Source organism: Pongo abelii, chromosome 6 (genome assembly GCF_028885655.2).
Source record: "Pongo abelii isolate AG06213 chromosome 6, NHGRI_mPonAbe1-v2.0_pri, whole genome shotgun sequence".
In the NCBI taxonomy this organism is placed as follows: Eukaryota; Metazoa; Chordata; class Mammalia; order Primates; family Hominidae; genus Pongo; species Pongo abelii.
Window position 1 is genome coordinate 148,945,257 of NC_071991.2, and position 21,763 is coordinate 148,967,019.

Here is a 21,763-nt window from a genome sequence, read left to right on the forward strand (position 1 = left end):
TTCATGGTTGCATCACAAGCTTCGGAACAAGTTAGCTTGTTGAATGAATTACACACTGTGCTATTTTACACGATGTGTGCTGTCATTTGATAAAAACAAAAATGAAATTTAACCCCCCTACAAGCTCACTGTGGGTCAACAAATGGGATATGGGTGTCCTAAGGACCTGCGGTTGCATTACAGAACCACGGTTTCCTCCGCATGCTGTATTTGCCTACATTTAAAAGTGTCGCCACTTGGGCAAAAATACAGTACCCTGTCACGTGAGAAACAGCTGAAAGAACTAGGACTGTGTGGCAGGCAGCTTGGAGCCGGCTCCCAGATCTCCTGCTCTCCTAGTGGCCACACTGTGTGTCATCCCCCTACATGGACCTAGTGACGTGCGTCTAATGAACAGAATATGGCAAAGGTGCTGGAATGTCCCTTTTGCAGTTAGGTTATAAATGACAGTGGCTTGTCATGCAGGAAATCCTCTGGCTCTCTTGTGCACCTGCTCCAGTGAAGTGAAGCACCTGGCAGGGGACAGAGGGCAGCCTCAGGCCAGCGGCCAGCGAGGAACTAAGAAGCTCAGTCCAACACCTTGCAAGAAACTCAATCCCACGTGAACACGCTGGGAAACATATCCCCCCAGCCAAGCCTTCAGATGGGACTGCAGCCCCTGCTGATACCCACACTGTGGCTGTGAGAGACTGAAGCAGAGGACACAGCTAGGCCACACCCAGATTCCTGACCCACAAAAACTGTGAGATCATCAATGTGTGCTGTCCTAAGTGGCTAAATTTCTTGAGATCACTGATTTTCTGAATCTAACTGGTTGATTCGGAAAGTTTTATTGACATATTTCTTGGATATTCATAAATATTTGTGTATTCAGCATATAGGTTTCTAAAAAACAAAACACCACTCTTCTCATACTCCCTCACGTCTGAAATTTGAGAATGCTGATTAAACTACGAGCTACTAGGAAAAAAAGGCGTGATTTAAAACAGCCCCATTTGTTCCCAAACCTGCTTATGCCAGTTAAATTCATCATAGTCATAATTTATGTTGCAAACTTTTGAAATATGTGTAGACAGAGTTTTTGTCTGTCTGAAAACTAGAAGTTGAATACTGTGGGTTGATCTACTAAAAACGGTGCTCCTTAATAAGGTGTGCCAAACCAACTGAAAAAGATTGGTGGGGAAAATCACAGCAATCTGAATAGTTGAGGTGTAGACTGTTTCCCAAGCACCTCACTGGGAAGAAACCGAACCAGAAGTCATAATGGACAAATGGTGGGTGTGGTCAGTGGGTGAGCTCATATTCAAAGACGACAATTTGAAAATTTCACAAGGTGAGTGACTGAATGTATATTTATGCTTTAAAACAAAACACTGGCGATTGCCATCACCTTTCTGATTTTTTTCCCTTAACCAATGTTGTTTTTTGTTTTTTTGAGACAGAGCCTTGCTTTGTCGCTCAGGCTGAAGTACAATGGCATGATTTCAGCTCATGATACAGCCTCCGCCTCCCAGGTTCAAGAGATTCTCCTGCCTCAGCCTCTCGAGCAGCTGGGATTACAGGCACCCGCCACCACACCCGGGTAATTTTTGTATTTTTAGTAGAGATGAGGTTTCACCATGTTGGCCAGGCTGGTCTCGAACTCCTGACCTCAAATGATCTGCCCACTTCGGCCTCCCAAAGTATTGGGATTACAGGTGTGGGCCACTGCGCCTGGCCCTTAACTAATGTTTTAAAGTAACTAACCTGGCTGCCTCAGATAAGACAGGTCTACTCCTATATCAGTATACCCAATTTACAGGCGACAAAGGTACTGTGAAGTAACTTGTCCAAAGTTGTTAGTGCGGATAAATGAAAACCCAAATCTCACATCTCTCAAATGCAGGTTTCTTTTTTCCATTTCTAGAAATTATGAAATAGGATGTATTTTCGCTTTATTTACTCAGAAAGAGCAATTCTACAGGGGTTTTATGATATAAAGGAATAATGTGAGACTTCTGTTTTATTTCACAAATAATGAAAATGGTTATCATTTAGATAGAGGTTAAATTCAATAAAAAGGATTAGACAATTCTGATCAACAAACTGGTTGATTCAGAAAGTTTTACTGACATATTTCTTGTATATTCATAAATATTTGTGTATTCAGCATATAGGTTTCTAAAAAACAAAACACCACTCTTCTCACACTCATGTTTGGGATTTGAGAATGCTCATTAAACTATGAGCTACTAAGGTAAAAGGCATATAATAAAACAAAACACACCCATTTTAGTAAGGAGAAACTTGGTCAAAACTTGCAACAGTGCCGCTGAGAAGACACAGTACCAAGCTTTTTGTCCTCTGCTTTGCACTAGGCCAATGTTTTCTCAAATACATAAGGTCCTTGGTGAGCACATTTTCATATTTTTAATCCAGCTCAATGTATTTTTCAATTTCCCCAGTGACACATGCTATGTTTTCAACTTGATTCTATAATGTCATCTAATTTGTGCCCACCAAAAAAGAGATTAAAAAAAAATCAGTGGATACACTAAGAAAATTTTCTACCTACTATTTTAATGCCTCAAAGTAACAATTTGTAAAGAAACACCAACATTGTTTTCTAAAAATCAGCTAGGATAAAATTATACTTACCAACAACAAAACAATCTTTGAATCATGTTTTTCAAGTAAATTAGTAAAATAATGGAAATTCATAAACAAACATGAACTTCCAACATTCATTAGATTATTGGTACATTAAATTTGTTCTGGACAAGGCCTTACACGTGGCAGTAAATACATTTTAAAAATATACAATTTGAAATTAAGAAAATCTTTGTACAAAAACTGCCAATAGTTTTACTATTTAAAGTGCTCTTATAAGTCAGTAAGAAAATGATCATGTTTCCAAATACTAAGTACACAGTGGTTTTAAGCATAAAATCCAATCCAAGCATTGCTTTTAGTGACAAGAATATAAATACATTAAACAGGAAGAGAGATATCCATCTATCATTGAACATGAAATATTATAAAGCCATTTACTATTTCAAATACTAGGTAATATGGAAAAATATATCTTACATGGTAAGTAAAAATATAAAAACATGGAAAATATAAACCATAAAACAGCGTTCAGAGAGCAAATAAAAGGATGTTAAAACAATCCATGCAGACTAAAACAAAGACCAGAAAAAACATATACCAAGATATTAACAGTATCTATACTTAGGTAATTAGATTAAGAATGATCACCCCCACTTTCTATTTTTCACAGTTTCCCAATTTTCCTTAAGGAACACATAATTCTGGTACTTGGTTTTGATTCAGGTGTAAACTTTCTCGGGGATTGACAGTATGGGGTCTGTTTATAAGAATGGCCGAGAATGGTACTCAAACATTTTATAGCTAGAACTCAACGCCCTAAAGTATGTTTCTCTGCCATGGAGAAAAATGGTAAACACTCACAGAGCAGCAGACTGAATTTTCACTGGCAGTGGAGTATGTGGGGGTAAGGAACCCAGACACTGGCCAACATGGCAGCCTCCAGCCACATGTGGCTACTGAGCACCTGAAATGGGGCTACTGTAACCGAGGGAGGCTTAATTTTTCATTTTTCATTTTTAGTTAAACAGCCACCTGCAGCACAGATAGCAAACACTTCCATCACCGCAGTAAGTTCTACTGGACAGTGTCAGCCTTGACTGTGGAACTGGAGAGATGGCTATGAATCCCAGCAATGTCATTATGTAGCCCTGGGCAAGTTGCTTTAGCTCTCTGTCACTCAGTTTCTTTCCACGTAAAGTGGGATATAAAACATCTCTGATGAAGGATTAAGGTAATGATGAAATAAGTAATGTATCATATGTAGGCAAAGAGCATAGCAAACTCCCTAACATGTCGCACACACTCAATAGATGCTAGGTAGCCACCAAATGCCCTCCACTGGCACAGATATTTTCATAAAGTCTTCAAACATAAGCTGTCACCAATGCCCAGAGCTCTGCTGCTGTATACAGCCAGCTGTTCTGTTAACAGACACAGACCACTGCTCCTCCTGATAATACATGCCATCCCCCGATAAGAGATGACATGAAATACGTAGCTAGAGGAACCGATATCCATTCTTATTAATAAAAATAGTGGCTCTGTTTTTATGTAGTAAAGTCAGACTCTATTACCAAAAGGTCTTATTTCATAAATTCAAAGGATAAGATATTGAACAAACCCAAACCCCCACATTTTATTAGAAAGTCTATTTCACCTTAATATGGTAAAAACACACACAAAGTAAAATTAATTTAGGCATTTCCCATTTCAATTAGCAGAAAAGCTTAGATCATGCTGAACCACTATTTTTCTAGGCAGCTTGAGGTAAGAAAGAGCCTTTTATCCTATTGGTGTAACTAACAGAACATCTAGTGGGCCATGTTTCCCAACAACCCAGTTGCTCCACGAGAAAATCACTAAAAAACATGTAGCCTAATAATTCTAATTGTCACTATTAATAATTCCAGCACAGTCCCTTAAAAGGATCAATGCTATCTATGAGTAGCAATCAACTCAAGCAGGCAGCAGGAGTCTTACCTTTTGATTGATGTAACAGAATACACAAGAATATAGCCATTAATATCTATGGAGTATGTCTGAGGAAAGATAGAATATTCATCCTGTGGGGAAAAAAAATTATATTTGAGTAGTCTTCATATAGCATCACAAACAACCTTTACCCAAAGTTTTTCATGTATTACCTGAAGAAATCAAAGTAGACACAGAGTGGATTACAATATTATGCCAGAGACAGCCTACAAACTGAAGCTTTAAGAATGGCTTGGAGGTGATAATGTGGTTCAAGTCAATATTTAAAAATGACTAGCTGTTCTAGAACTTTAGGGGAAAGTCTGATGACCTTCATAATTTCTGGGAGAAGAGGATGGATGAAACACAAAAATCATTGGCTCTGTGATCTCAAAACAAGGGATGAGCATGACTAAGTCCAGAATCTTCTAGACCTCAGGACATTTATAAATCCTGCTGATTTATTCCATAAATCTGTATTTTTATATTTGAAACTGTCATATTATTTGATTTATTCTCTGCATGTCAGTCACAATGACCTGAGCTTCAATCTACAGGTTGCTAGAGGGGTGCCATCAGCATCTGAAGGAGAGAGGGAGAGAGAGAAACAGAGAGAAAAGAGGATCAAAACACCAGGTTCAATTGAGGTATTCAGACTTTTGGGGACCAAGAGAGTTATTTACTGAGCAACTCTAGGAATTAAAGAGAAAGGTACCTATTACGCAACACTATAGTAGTCTTTAGTTTTATAAAGCAGCGTTATGACACTTTGCTTTATACACGTATTAAAGCATACAGAAAGTTCTGATGTCAGTGCAGTTTTCAACAGCGCGCACCACTGTCTGGTACAAACATTTCATTCTTAGTTGAAACTAAATTGTCAACATAATACATGTCCTAAGCACTATTACGGAAAAATCACATCATGGTACCAGACGATTAAGCAGCAGTCTATTATTTTTGTAAACTTAGAGTATGGTCATAACCACTGTTTATGACAGCCCAGAATTACTGCCCTATGGTAAAGTTCTTTAAAGAAAAAAAAAAGAAAAGAAAAATTAAGTTTTACTATAAATTCTTTGATATAATAAATAAGATTAAAAACAAAATCCCAAATGATTTTAATCACTAGCTCAGCTAGAGTAGGTTCAAAGTTAAAATTCTGTTTTCCCTAAAGGGAAACTGGAAACATAGAAAAAAGAAGTTATGTCTAAGAAGCACTGAGTAAAACACCACCAGTTAGAAGGTATAATGGAGGAAAGAGCCCCCAGCTGATATAATTCTGATTTTCTTTTTTTTGAGACTTAGTTTCACTCTTGTTGCCCAGGCTGGAATACAATGGTACTATCTCAGCTCACTGCAACCTCCACCTCTCAGGTTCAAGCGATTCTCCTGCCTTAGCCTCCTGAGTAGCTGGGACTACAGGCTAAACCACCACACCTGCTTCATTTCTGCATTTTCAGTAGAGACGGGATTTTACCATGTTGGCCAGGCTGGTCTCGAACCCCTGACCTCAGGTGATCCGCTTGCCTTGGCCTCTGCACCCAGTGTGATTTTTTTTTTGAGACAGTCTCATTCTGTCACCCAGCCTGGAGTGCAGTGGCAGGAGCCACTGTGCCCGGCCTTTAAAGTCTACTTTCTGGGAAAGAATAATAGCAATATAATAGCAATTGGGAGGGCAGCTGAGTAGAAATCATAAAGCTCTCATAAGTAATACTGTACTGGCTCACAAACAGAACAGACTGAAAAATCTAGAAAGACCTGACAGATACGAGAATGAGGTACATGATAATATTGGCATTTCAATCAGTAAGGACCAAAAGTAACCCTCAACTGAGAGTAGAGGGACAAGCCCAGAGCCACCTGGGGATGAATGGCTAAGCTGGAACTCCAATTCACACTTCGGCAAAAACATATTCCAGAGGAAGCAAAGATTTAAAGATGAAAACGATGTGTACAATAGATGGGAGAGCTTAAAATACATTATCAGTTAAAAAAAGATTAATAAGTCCAGGCAGATCACAAGGTCAGGAGATTCAGACCATCCTGGCTAACACAGTGAAACCCCATCTCTACTCAAAATACAAAAAAACTAGCTGGGCATGGTGGTGGGCGCCTGTAGTCCCAGCTACTCAGGAGGCTGAGGCAGGAGAATGGCGTGAACCAGGGAGGCAGAGCTTGCAGTGAGCTGAGATGGCACCACAGGACTCCAGCCTGGGCAGCAGAATGAGACTCCGTCTCAAAAAAAAAAAAAAAAAAAAAAAAAAGATTAATAAATAAATTCAACTCTGTGAAAAAGTTCTTCATGGCTGCAAACCTCTCAAACAAAAACCATAAATAAAAGACAAACTGAAAACAAAACTGTGCATCTCAGATCATATACAAAATGCTACATTTCTTCACATTATCAAGGGGAATCTCACATCAACACGCAAAGACCAACCACACAATAGAAAAAAAATGGCAGAGTACACACAGACAGGATAATTCATGGGGGAAAAAATACAAACATCTTCTAACATAGGAAAAATCAAAGCCTCCTAAGAAGAAGAGTGCATTATTAAAAGTACACTGCTTTTTTTCACCTATCAGATTGGCAAGTACCAAAACGTTTGGTAACACATAGTGCTGGTGAGGGTGTAGGGAAATAGACACTCTCATTCACTGCTGGCAAGAACATGAACTGTAACCCTATGATAGCCCACATCCAGGAAGTTTTCCTATGTGCATTATTACCCTATGTCTAAAACAACGTCCGGGATGTTCATTAAGGGACTGCTGATGGTAGCAAGACCAGCAACAGTCTAACCGTTGATCAGCAGTTAACTTACGATATATATCCCAACAACTGGATATTATGCAGCCTTGGGGAAAAAGGAGGCCATAGGTATTGATATGGAATAATCTCCAAGATGGAGATGTATTACTTTTTGTGTAAAAAGGAAAAACAAACACACACACAAAAAACCCAAGCTTAAAACTATATTTGCATATTCATGTATCAAGTATCCTAGAGGCATATACTAGAAACTGGTAAATGTGGTTGCTGGTGCGGGTGGGGGGTTAGATAGCTAGGGTAGGAACGTCTTAAGTTTTACTATTTACACCTTTTTGCACTATTTATTTTTGTACCATGTGCATTACACCTATTTTTAAAAAATTAATTTTCAAAAAAGCAAATTTGGTTACATTATAAGATGGATTGTCATTGAATCAATTTTAATTATTATTAATTTTTTTTTTTTTTGAGACGGAGTTTCGCTCTTGTTGCTCAGGCTACAGTGCAATGGTGCAATCTTGGGTCACTATAACCTCCGCCTCCTGGGTTCAAGCAATTCTCCTGCCTTGGCCTCCCAAGTAGCTGGGATTACAGGCATGAACCACCATGTCTGGCTAATTTTGTAGTTTCAGTAGAGACAGAGTTTCACCATGTTGGTCAGGCTGGTTTCAAAATCCTGACCTAAAGTGATCCACCCGCCTTGGCCTCCCAAAGTGCTGGGATTACAGGCGTGAATCTAACTTATTAACTCACTTATGCTGGAGGCTGCAAAATTTTTTTTTTAATGAAAAATCAGACCTTGGTGACCTTGAGCAGTAGGATATAAATAACTCCCACAAGCTTAACGTTCCAATAATGGAACACTAGGCATAAAAAGGTTAATATAGAAGAGGCTACTTTTTTTTTTCTTGATACTTCACATTCTTACCCCAAAATTCATTTAGGGTATATGTTCTCACCCTAAAATTGGGCAAAACCAAAATATTTCATGCAATCTAAAAATAATCTGTATTTAACCATGTTCATCATCATTCCTAGGTGGGCAATTAAACCACTATTAAACCACAGTGGTATGGATGTACCGACATAAACTACTAAGTAGTAAATAGAACTTGCTAACAAACACCGCTATGCAGCAATTCACTGCGTGCAATTTCACTCCTGAAATGTGGAAGCTAGTGAACAAATTTACTATAGATTACTTTTAAAAGAATTTGCCCCTTAATCATCTTACCCTACTACTACCAGTCTTAATCCCAGAACTAGCTCCAGTGTGCATCCAATTTATAAAGCAGCTCTTGGAGCAGTAAACACCTGAGTTTGTTATCATCCAGTTTTCAATAGAATGAAGGGTGAAACCATGGCAGGACATGCCTGTGTGTCACCATCCTGAGCTGTAAATAAAGAGCACATCTTTAATTTATTGTCTCTCAACTGTAAACATAACCTTCAAGAACTACTAGTTGCAATGACTACAAATAATTTAAAGTAGCTAAATTTGGATATATTTTGTGCAAAAATTCTCCAAATACTCTTACCCAGTTGTAATATAACCCGAAGGGGCAAGACAACAGGGCTGCTAATATGACCACTGCTCCTGTCTTATCTCATATCACACACTCTTCCTAAACACTGCTCTTGTCTTATCTCATCTCACACACTCTTCCTAAACACTGCTCTTGTCTTATCTCATATCACACACTCTTCCTAAACACTGCTCTTGTCTTATCTCATATCATACACTCTTCCTAAACACTGCTCCTGTCTTATCTCATATCATACACTCTTCCTAAACACTGCTCTTGTCTTATATCATACACTCTTCCTAAACACTGCTCTTGTCTTATCTCATATCATATATTCTTCCTAAACACTGCTCTTGCCTTATCTCATATCATACACTCTTCCTAAACACTGCTCTTGTCTTATCTCATATCATACACTCTTCCTAAACACTGCTCTTGTCTTATCTCATATCATACACTCTTCCTAAACACTGCTCTTGTCTTATCTCATATCATACACTCTTCCTAAACACTGCTCTTGTCTTATCTCATATCATATACTCTTCCTAAACACTGCTCTTGTCTTATCTCATATCATATACTCTTCCTAAACACTGCTCTTGCCTTATCTCATATCATACACTCTTCCTAAACACTGCTCTTGTCTTATCTCATATCATACACTCTTCCTAAACACTGCTCCTGTCTTATCTCATATCATACACTCTTCCTAAACACTGCCCTTGTCTTATCTCATATCATACACTCTTCCTAAACACTGGTGCTTTTGGTTTCACTATTGGTATTACTACATCACTAAAATATTTTAAATTGTTTGATACCTGAGTGTACATTTATGTTCCAGGGCAAAACAGTACCCCAGAGGAACACATATTCCAACTTGATAAGTAGTCAATATAAAGAAATTTATTCGTTAGAGAAATCTTTTCAAAGACAGCTCTCCAAGTGTTAAGAACATGTGCATTTCCACCATGCAGCCTGTCAACACAGTTAATATGCTGGTGTCACACTTGCCTCAGCAGCATTAAAGGTCTACAAAGAAAGAGCACATCCTCTTTAACCCCAGTGTGACAATCCTGCAACAATGCCAGTTATCACTATTTATAGATAAAGCTCTGAGGCACAGAAAGACTTCTTCACCCTTTTATTTAAAGAGATGAGATCTCGCTGTGTTGCCCAGGCTGGACTGCAGTGGTGCTATCACAGCTCACTGCAACCTCAAACTCCTGGGCTCAAGTGATCCTTCCACCTCCCACAGTGTTGGGATTAAGGGCATGGGCCACCATGCCCAGCCCTCATTCGCTTCCTTAAGGTTACTGGGTTAGCAACAAAAGCCAAGATTCAAATCCAGGCAAGTGTGATTCCAGGGCCTACACTCCAAACAGTTATGAAATACTGGTTCCCTGAATTGCCTGATACAAAACGTGTTTCCACAGTAAAATTACATGAAAGGGATTTATCAATTTACATTCTCATCACCAGTCTTCAGGAGCTTAAAGGAGATTCCAAATAAGGATACAAAAGCAAACTGAAGTCTTGATAGTGTCAGAGTCCCACAATAAACACAACAGCTGTATTTCTTTGCCCAGGACATTCTAAGTTACACTGTTGTCCCAACATAATTATTATTAGCACCCCCAGCCCACAACTCTGAAAGTGTCTTGGTTTAGGCAATAACTTATATAGTCAACTTAACTATAAAAGAAAGATACAAAACCCAACAATCCAACACAATTTCCTACTCAAGCGGCTCTTCCCTTCCCTACTAATTTCTAATGAGCCTTGTCATCTGTGCCATGCCCCCGCCCCGCTAACGGAGACTTCTACTGCTCCCCTGGTCCATACAAGCCCCAACTCCTATTCTTCTGTCAAGAGGACAGGTATCAGGGAGTGAAAGCCTAGGATGGCTCTGCTCTAATGAAAGCATCAAGAATCTAACTGCTAAAGCACATTACATTCACCACCAGCAGGGAGTGTGTAGGGTGAGTGAAGAAGGCACATGCTATAGCTCTGTGTACAAGCTCAAAGAGCCAAACACATTTATTTTCTTCCAAGCTTCCAAAATGGAAACCTCAGGGTTCCTCCAATGCTAACATCACTCAATACAGCTATCTTCTTGCTTCACTAAGGCATCACACTTTCCTTCTATGTTTACTTCAAAATGCAAAGCAGAGGGAATTCATTCCAAACCCACGGGACAGGTCATATTATTCTGGGTCTACTCCAATTTCCCCAGATTCCAGAAAAATAGCCCCCATTTAACACAGCAAACCAGATCACACTACACTCACCCTCCTGCTACTCTTATCCTTTGATTATAAGTTGCAAGGGTGGGCCAGGCATGGTGGCGCATGCCTGTCATCCTAGTACTTTCGGAGGCCGAGGCAGGTGAATCACCTGAGGTCAGGAGTTCGAGACCAGCCAGGCCAATATGGCGAAACCCCGCCTCTACTAAAAATAAAAAATTAGCCGGGTGTGGTGGCGTGCCTGTAATTCCAGCTACTTGGGAGGCTGTGCCAGGAGAACTGCTTTAACTCAGGAGGCACAGGTTGTAGTGGGATAGCACCACTGCCTTCCAGCCTGGGTGACAGAGCAAGACTCTGTCTCAAAAAACTGTTGCAAGGGCAGGAGTTAGGAGCTGAAATCCCAGCTTCTTTACATTCCTCACCCTCCAGTGAAGAAGGGTAAATTCAGTCTTACAGAATGGTTTCTAGTAAAAGGAGGCCTGGATGTCATGGTAATGGGGCAGCTAAGCTGTCAAAAGGGCTTTTCTTTCTTCCATGTACTCCTTTCCCCCTTGCTTCCAGTCAATTCCCTGGTGATCCATTCCACACATCCCTGCTACATTAACCGACATGTGAATATCCTTTCTGGGGGGATTATTTGACTTTTGGCCATAATCTACTGTCTATCAAATAAATTGAAACTCCCTAATCTAGTAATCACTCTCAAATCCACCCACCCAGAGACTCTACTATATAAACTAAAGCCAACACTCAAACCAGAGCCTGGACTCCAATCAAACTGGTATTTTATGGCCCAGGTCCTCATAAGATTAAATCAGCTAATTTCTGCCCTATGGCCCTCTTACGCCTTTCCTCTAGAAAAGATGTACTTTTGCCCTAATGTAGGAGAACACATATCACAAAGAGAAAGAAAGCAACTAATATGATTCTCTAATATAGAATTAAAGTTTAGAAAACAGAAAACCACTATCCTGTAATAAGTATTAACCCCCTTACAATGTTAACATATTTAAAGCAATTCTAAAGCAGAAAAACAAGTTATTAAAAGAAAACTGCCAGAAATGTCTTAGAAAAGACCAAGTAGACAGCATACTAACATTTAGTTGTCTGTGTAAGCTCCTTGACTTACGATGGGGTTACATCATGATAAACCTACTGTAAACCAAAAATATCATGAGTTGAAAATGTATCAAATACCTCAATGGACCCATTGTAAAGATGAAAAATTGTTAAGTCGAGCCACTGCAAGCCAAACCATTGGGAGTCAGGGACTGTCTGCACACAACATGAGGGGTTTTCTTGGCATAGCTGGTACTTTTAAAAATCAGTGCTAGGACCAAGACTGTCAGATATGCTGTATAAGATTCTGAGATACCAGAGGTCACTTACTTGCCCGGCTGTGTCTACAAGTTGAAGATGATATTCTTGTCCATTTACTGTGATCAACTTTGTAAAAGCTACAGGGAAAAAGGGAATTAAACATTAGTTTAAAAAAATTAACTCGAAACCACTTGAAGTTTGAACAATGACAACCAATCAAGCACAGAGTCCCTAGCAGTCTCAGAGAAAGGCCCCATGAAATAAAAAAGAACAATTCTCTGACTTGTATAGATTCTCCCCTCCTTCCATTATTTAGCTAGGAAATACAGTGACTGGCTAAAATCAAGCTTGGTAAACCTTGATTCTTTTTCAAAGAGACAAAGTAGGCAACAATTCATATCCTATAATAGTAATTTGAATGCTCTGTGGCAAATCCTTCCTCTTGTGAAAAAGTGAAATATACTACGTAAAGTCTGAGGTCTCAAATAAACCAAAACCACAAAAATTTTCCATTAATTTATAGGAAGTCTAGCATCAGAGCACAAAGAGCTAATATTAGTTAAGTGCTAAGAACTTTTAGTACATAAAAGAAGTAACAGTTTTACTGACGGATAAAACAGCAATGAAACAGATGTTCTGTGTTGAAGCCATCCTTCCCACTTAAGCTTAAGGATCCAAGCAATTTGTCACAACTTCTTTTCCCTGACAAGGAAGGAAAGAAAATCAGACTTGAATAACTTCCGGAAAAGTCAATTCAGAATTCGAGGGAGACAGACTTCAAGCAAATATAGACAAAAGAGGAAAGAACTACTAACAGAAACAATGTAAAAATAACCACCTGGAACCCTGACAAGGAAGTGGAACAGATTTATCTTGCATACCCGCCCAAGCCATCTTGACTCACCATGAGTCCTCCAATCTCCTGACTGGCCGTCCTATACGACTAGAGCCAGGCAGCAGAATCTATCCCTCATACAACTGAGAGACGTCCCACTCTGCCCACAGCAGAAAGGCAAAGCTGACACAGACAAATGGAAATTATGTGAGAAAACTCTAAGTAATAAGGAGGATTGATCGGAGATCTTATCTGAATTATATGAGTTCCATAGGGAAAGAAAAGATGGCTGAAAGACAAGCAATCATCACGGAGAACCATATTAGCGTCACACTTTTCTAATACAAGCAGGGGTGCCAAAAGTCAGGTGAGTGAAGATTACAGACCACACCATGAAATCAATGGCCACACTATATTATGCTTGTACCTGTTCTGGAAGTTATCACTTTTAGGAAACAGTTAAATCAGATGGAAACTGAATTGGAATATTTCAAGCTAGGGGGATACCCAATATAACCTATTTCATCAATTCTAAGAAAGAATTCAGATTTGTTTTTACACCTTATTCTCTCTGAACTTGGGATGCATCCTGCACTGCTGGAGGTTTCAGTCCTTGTCAGCCAGGGTGCAGTCACTACATAGCTGTGTGAAAACCTTCAGTCAGGTAAGACTGAAGTGTATTTCAGATTTGATGAGAAGTATGTAAGAAACACTGGTGAGCAATAAAACCAGTGACCTTCAATTAGAACTAAGTAACTGCAGTTATCAAGTATAATTATGATGACAAGGTTACTGAAAGGAAAACATCATTCATTCATTCATTCATTCATTCATTCAAGAACAATTTCTTGAGTGCCTATTATCACCAGTAGCACTGTTGTGGGTGCTTGGGATGCTGTAATCTCTGATACTCAGTGAGCTTAGATCCCAGGGAAGGAAAGAAGATATAGACACACACATGTACCCTCCCACCCTGTCGGGTATCTTCTCTGGGAGTGGAACATCCAGGCAGAGGTTAAACAGCAAGTGAAAAAAGCAAAAAAGTCAATGCAGCTAAAGCTCAGAGAGAACGGTAGATAGCTAACTAGGATGGACAGGAGGCAGAAGGTCCTACAGAACTTGGGATTTTTACTCTGAATGTGAGGAGAAACCAAGGAAAGATCACTCTGGCTACGCTGTAAATAACAAAAATGGTCCCAGGGATATCAGGCAGGAGCCCATGATATAGTGACCAGTGTCATGACTGTACAGACTATCACAATCTATAGAAGGTGACACTGGCCTGGATTAGAGGTGGAGATATTCTGGAAGTATTTCAGAGGCAGAACCAAAAGGATTTTCTGATTGACTGGAAGTGGGATGTAAGAAAATGAAGAGTCAGGATGACTCCAAAGCTTCTGTAAGTTGCCACTTACAGGAAAGACTAGGGGAAGAATACTAGGGATGGGAGAGGAAGGGAAATGAGAGTTGGTTTTAGGGATGTTTTGGGATGCCTATTGAATACGAAGGGGAAATGCAGGCAGTTAAATAAAAAAGCCCAGGATGTAGTGGCTTATGCCTGTAATCCCACTTTGGGAGGCCCAGGCAGGACTGCTTGAGGCCTGGAGTTCAAGACCACCCTGGGCAACACAGGGAGACCCAATCTCCACAAAAAAGGAAAAACTTCTCCAGCATGGTGGCTCATGCCTGTAGTCCTAGCTACTTGTGAGGCTGAGGAAAGATCGTTTTAAGCCCAGGAATTCAAGGTTACAGTGAGCTATGATCATGCCACTGCACTCCTGCCTGAAGGACAGAGTGAAAGACCTTGTCATGTAGAATAAAATAAATTATAAAATAAAGCCCAGAGCTGCGGGGAGAGGTTGGGGCTGAGAATACACACTGGTGAGTCAACAGCAAATTGAAGAGAGGGGAAGATTACTTGAGAGCAAGTGCAGAGGAAAGGCCTGAACCAGGGCACCCCATGTTGCCAAGTCAAAAAAATGCAGAAGATTTGGCCAAGAAGACCGAGATGTCATTGTACATAGTGTATAAAAGAAAAAAAAAAACATTAATAAACATTTGCATCTATCTTTGCATGTAAAAAGAATGTAACTTGTCCTACTTGTAGCAGTAACATGAAAAAGATCTTCCATCTTGCTGTCATAGGAAAACTGCCAGTTTTTGTTACTATAGAAAAAAGGGAGGTATAATAAGAGATAGGCTAGACTAGGAAATAATTCTACTGTCTGTCATTTTAACCTCATGTCAAAGTGGAAAGCTGCTTTCTTCTGACATCACTTTCCCTGAGCCCCTTTCTCCCTGCCTCTTTGAATCACCGGAGAATCCATTTCCAACCTAAACCCCTGAAATTCTCCTAAGTAGACTAATAGCTATTTACTAGTAAATGCTACTAACCACGGTCATAGAGTTTTCTAAAATTTGGTGTTCACAAAGCAAGATTTGTGTTACTAAAGTGTGGTGAGGAGTCTTCATTCATATCCTACTGAGAAGTCCACACCCAGGACGCAGTGCCTTGAGAATGCTGCAACAACTAACTGCAATCTCCCAACTTTCTGGAAGGCGCTTTGTCATTCACTAACAGTGCTACCTTGAGATGGCAGAAGTCAGAAATTGCTGCTATGCTTGCTTTTTAGTTATAAACTACCACTAGCTTAATTTCAGCCTATCAATTTAGTTTGTATTGAGTTGTTAGATTAACACTACAGTAGATAATGAAGTACACTTGCATAAGTAGTACTTCTGCTTTAAAATTTCCCCAAACTAGAAAATGTGGTTTTATTGATGTTATTCTCCTACACCCCTACTGTTAAAGATGACACAGTCCCAGAATTTTTGCTCACCATGACACTTCACTGAAATGTGTCACCACTGAGTGTTTGCTATAACAGCTTCTTCTAATATTATAAAGTGTAAAATAACTACTAAATTATTTCCAGATCTACAGAGCAGTTTTTTAAAATCATAAAACCACCCACTTATTTATCTTGCTAGCAACAAGTTCATGATAACCTTTTCTTTTCTTTCTTATTCATTGTTATCACTGAACAATGTTTTTCTACAAAATAGTGGAGGAAAGGGTGGACTAAGGGCTCCTGCCCTGTGTTAGGTTATCAGAAGTGTGGTAAGTAGAATATAATGTCTGAACATGCCTCATGAATTTTTAATGGATAAATATTCATATTTATTTCTGCTCCTACCTACAGACTTTAATACACAAGTACACTGAATTCATTTTTGAGGTAAAGAAAAGTCTTCATTATTGAACTGTAAGATAAGAAAAAATTTAAAATACGACCAAAGATGATGCTGATAGCCTCAAAAAAGTAGGGTCATATTACTTTGTTTCTGAGATAACATCAGGTTACATAAGTTGGACTTTCTTCTGATCCATTACTTACTAAGAAAATGTATGTATATATAGCTCCATGATACACAACTCCATGACTTTCCTTCCAACTCAATTTTTACTTTTGAGACCACATCTTGCTCTGCTGCCCAGGCTGGAGTGCAGTGACATGATTACAGATCACTGCAGCCTCAAACTCCTGGGTTCAAGTGACCTGCCTGTCTCAGCTGAGACTACAGGCACACACCATCAAGCCCAGCTAATTCCAACTCAGTATGAAATGGCATGAGGATACATCCACAATTATCCACTTTTAGAGGCAAAGCTTACGAAGAAAACAATCTTCTATTGTTCTATTAATACAGTTCCAAAATGAACCTTATTACTTCAAGGATCTAAAATCCTAAATTGCTATGTATAGCAAATATTAAAGTCCAGGATGATGATTTTCTTATGTTCTTATTCCAGTGGACAGAAAACCGAGCTTGTTCATCTAGCACTCACATTAATCTGCTCCTCACACTTGCTTACTATTATATAACGACCAGCTAGACAAATCATAGGATGTAATCAGGACTCCTCCCTGTAGATATCCAGAGGTTACTTTCAAATATAACATCTTGAAAGGTTACTTTCAAAAATATTCTTGGAGTTAGTTTATCAACCAATAGGTTTCCTTCTCTGCTACCAGCACACTAGGACACAAAGGACAGCCAAATATTTTAAGCGAGGGGTCAGCAAACTTTTTCTGTAAAGGGCCAGACAGTACTAGTAAATATTTCAGGCTTCGTAGGCCACCTGGTCTCTGCTGTAACTATTCAACAACTCTGCCACTGTACAGCATGTAAAGGACAACATGTAAAGGAACAAGCATGGCTGTGTATCAATAAAACTTTATAGAGGTTAACATTTGAATTTCATATCATTTTCACATGTCAGACATTATTCTTCTTTGGACTTTTATATATTATGCTTCAATGTAAAAACCTTTCTTAGCTCTTGGTCTGTATGAAGACAGGTAATGGGCCTTTCTGGCCTGCAGGCTGTCGTTTGCCAAGCTCTTTACTGTCAGCCAAAGCATTCACGTGATTCTCTTGCAAGCCTCTGGCAGGTGAAACCTATTTCATGTCTAATATGCCAATCAGGTGTTGATGAATCCCATGTTTAAATCTACGTGTTCCTGGTGACAAATCCTAGATACGTCCCAGTCTCAAGAATCTGAGAAACCTAGTTCCAGGGCCCACTTGGGGTTCTAAGCCTGAAAAGACCAGCTTCCCTGTTTCAGATTCTCCTTAGCGATCCCTAGAATCAAGATCTGTCTCAAAGCTGGGCACAGTGTCGTATGCCTGTAGTTCCAGCCACCTGGGAGGCTGAGGTAAGAGGATCACTTGAGTCCAGGATATTGAGTCCAGCCTGGGTAACACTGTGAGACCCATGTCTCTTTAAAAATAAATAAATAAATAAACAAATAAATAAATAAATAAATAGTCTCATGGTCCTAGAATCCATCAGGAATATTCTGAAACCATGGATTAAAACTGAACAAAGTAAAGGTCATGGCTGGTTCTGTCTTCCCTGCTTTTTTCTGCACATGGCCTAAAATGTCAACAGGCTTTTTGAGCCAGCTTCTTTTTAATGCTGCAACTGCTCTATCCAACCCCAGAATAGTTCATTTCTCTTTCAAATCTTTAGGGCTGGAAAGAAGGGTATAGAGAAATGTGGGTGGGAGTATGGCTTCTGTAAGAATAAGGAACAGGGATCTGGAGTGTTTTTCATTCTTTCAAGCTTGGAATCCCTGGAAACTGCAATGGCTGGGAGAAAGGGGGTGTGGGGGAGAAGACTGTGCGCTCCATTCCTGTTTTGGAGCAGATTCTGGAATATGAAGATTCCAGTAATGGGCCAGATTCCTACTGACTTGAATTAATAATTTCTAGATGGCAGGGGATGCAGACATGGAAGGAAAAATCTTTCAGGGTAAAGTAGGTAAATCTTTTGCAAGTTTTCTTTGACCCCAATTGGGAGACATACAGAATTTACCTCCCGCACTCAAAGCCTCCATGAATACACAATGGCTATTTTACACAAAAGAAGGCTTCTCAGTTTTTAAGTACTTGAAAACAATACTTACTGTTTTCTATGGTTGGATCGTAGGAGTCCACAAATTGGCCTTCAACAAATTGAATCGTCAATGAGGATTTCCCTATAAAAGAGAACAAGAGCTTAGTGTGTGTTGGCATATGAAGGTAAAAATTTTTAATTTTGCTGTTTTATTAAAAAACTATTAATAGATGAAGAAACTGAAGGTATCAGGGTCAGAAAACATTCCTTTAATTAGCATTTGGGCAATTTCAAAAAATGAAATAAATTTCATTAATTTGCTTTATATGAGGATATTATGCAATTAAGCTATTACACAGTAAACATGTCTGTGACATTAACAAATATTACTGACCAACAAGCACATCAGATATTCTGTTAAACTAAAAGGTTTAAAGTAAGCTAATTTCCTGTAGTATTCTTGGAATCTTGCTATTTAATTTTAATATGAAAATTAAAATGATTAGTTTCATTGTATTCGTTCATATATGACGGTTAGAAGTGTTACCAAGTACAGCTTTTAAAAAGAGTAATCCGGCCAGGCACCATGGCTCACGCCTGTAATCCCAGCACTTTGGGAGGCTGAGGCGGACGGATCACCTGAGGTCAGGAGCTCGAGACCAGCCTGGCCAACATGGCGAAACCCCGTCTCTACTAAAAATAACAAAAATTAGCTGGGTGTGGTGGCGGGTGCCTGTAATCCCAGCTACTTGGGAGGCTGAGATAAGAGAATCGCTTGCCCCCAGGAGGCAGAGGCTGCAGTGGGCCGAGATCGCACCACTGCACTCCAGCCTAGGCGACAGAGCAAGACCCCGTGTCAAAAAGAAAAAAGGGTAATCTGAAAATATGTGACGTAAATCTTTATCTTAAAAACTCCTTTGAAGCTAGAAATCCTATCTCATTCAGTATGAAAGGCCTAGCAGTATCTAGACAATTAAGAAATGTTATGGATTTCACAAAATCGCCAATAATTGAACTTGTATGTTAATAAATCAACAACTAGAGCCTTAGCTTCTCTTCTGCTACCTAAAATGTCTACTGGAGGACTTTAGAACAGGGTACATGCCCTGTGAAGAAATCGCATGAGAGGCATAGTTCAGATGACTTTATCACCAGGAATGAGGACGTGGTCTCTCCCTAATTTCACCTCCAAACCCTTCCTTCTCTCTTGCATCCTTGGAGCACTATTACACACATGCTGTATATGCCTGGCACACTTAACTCCATCACAACAGGACGTGCGGTGAGAGTGAAGGAGAGGCATGGTAACACCCATCTTACACTCCTGGGTTTAATTTACGCTTGTTTCTCCTCCAAACTATGGATAGGTATAGTTGTACAATGTTTTCACATCAAAGGCATTCCTCAAAATTTAAATTATTAAAAAGTTGGCTTAAAAGTAGCGGTTGCGGCCGGGTGCGGTGGCTCATGCTTGTAATTCCAGCACTTTGGGAGGCTGAGGCGGGTGGATCACCTGAGGTCAGGAGTTCGAGACCAGCCTGGCCAACATGGTTGGTCCTGTCTCTACTAAAAATACAAAAAAAGTTACCCAAGCGTGGTGATGGGCACCTGCGATCCCAGCTACTCAGGAGGCTGAGGCAGGAGGATAATTTGAACCCAGGAGGCGGAGGTTGCAGTGAGCCGAGATGGCGCCACTGCCCTCCACTCCGGGCAACAGAGTGAGACTCTGTTTTATAAAAAAAAAAAAGAAAAAAAGTGGGGGTTGCTGAGAAGGAAAGGCCACAAGTTGGCAGACCTATTTACTCCTTATCAGCAGCCCAATACAGTTCAAAATGTCTCTAGAATTACTAATACCTGAAATTATTCTCTACAAAGCAACCTACATGAGCACTTGAAAATTAAACACTACTTCTCTGCTTCCAATCCTCATTGCAATTAGAATAAATTCTCAACTTTTTTTTTTTTTGAGACGGAGTCTTGCTCTGTCACCCAGGCTGGAGTGCAGTGGTGCAATCTTGGCTCACTGCAACCTCTGCCTCCCGGGTTGAAGCGATTCTCCTGCCTCAGCCTCCTGAGTAGCTGGGATTACAGGCACGCGCCACCACGCCCGACTAATTTTTTTTGTATTTTTAGTAGAGACACGGTTTCACCACATTGGTCAGGCTGGTCAGGCTGGTCTCGAACTCCTGACCTCATGATCCACCCGCCTTGGCCTCCCAAAGTGCTGGGATTACAGGTGTGAGGCACCGCGCCTGGCCTAAATTCCCAACTTCTAACCATGGCCCACAAATACCAGGCCATCCCTGCTCTGGCTACCACTCTGACCTCATGTGCCAACAGTCCCCGACAACTCGTCCTGAGGCTCCAGTCACATCCCTTCTGCTCCTGGAGTTCCTGCCTGCCTTGGCCCCTTTATTCTAGCAACCCCCACTGCCCCCATCTCTGAATATATGACTCATCTTTGTCATTCTGATCTGAGCTCAAATGTTAGTTCCACAGAGAAACCTTCAAGACCACCCTAAGGTAGTACCCATTCCTTAAAAGTCATTCTCATAGCTACTGTTTTATTAAGTTATTTGAAATGATATTTAGTGAACACTCCACTGAAGCCAGCACAGGGCCAGCCGACACATTGTAAACATTGAGATTTCTGAACAAATGAATGAAATCAAAGCGTAGATCTCCAAAGGTCACTCTTAGCCATTTAGATACTACAAAAGATCTCAATTTTATACAAGTGAAATAGAAAACACAGTTCAACAGAAATTAAGAAACAATTCAACTAGTATTTATTGGTACCTAATCACAGGCCTGCCTATGATATAGGAATACAATAGTTTAAGAATTCCACAAATTTAAAATGAATTGTGTTGAAAAGAAACCATGTTATATATGCTAGCCTGTAAAGGAGAATTTAACTCAAAATACCGCAGAACTACTTCAGGTAATAAAAATAGCAAGAAGAAAACTCCTCTCTTATGTTATTGAAACTGAAAAATTCGAAGGAGTAAAAAAAAACTGTTATTTACACTGAATGCCACTGCTTAAAGAAATGAAATTTAATTAGAAAGAAAGAAGGGAACAAACTTC

General features: G+C 39.8%; 1 protein-coding gene and 1 long non-coding RNA gene across 3 annotated transcripts in view; one reads left to right on the forward strand and one right to left on the reverse strand.

The window, feature by feature from the left end:
• Positions 1 to 21,763, reverse strand: part of RHEB (Ras homolog, mTORC1 binding) — a 53,832-nt gene that overhangs the window by 6,124 nt on the left and 25,945 nt on the right. Inside the window, exons 2-5 of one of the 2 annotated variants that reach the window (XM_054560006.2) lie at positions 18,744 to 18,815; positions 13,044 to 13,136; positions 12,504 to 12,571; positions 4,573 to 4,655 (exon numbers count right to left, since the gene is read on the reverse strand). In XM_054560006.2, the coding sequence (XP_054415981.1) occupies positions 4,573 to 4,655; positions 12,504 to 12,571; positions 13,044 to 13,136; positions 18,744 to 18,815 (316 nt within the window). The remainder of the gene's footprint in view (positions 1 to 4,572; positions 4,656 to 12,503; positions 12,572 to 13,043; positions 13,137 to 18,743; positions 18,816 to 21,763) is intronic. The other variant, XM_024249592.3, reaches the window with a different exon arrangement.
• Positions 1,443 to 7,423, forward strand: LOC129060518 (uncharacterized). Its single transcript, XR_008527322.2, has 3 exons — positions 1,443 to 1,582; positions 3,613 to 3,823; positions 5,121 to 7,423. It is a non-coding gene; the product is annotated as an uncharacterized LOC129060518 (long non-coding RNA).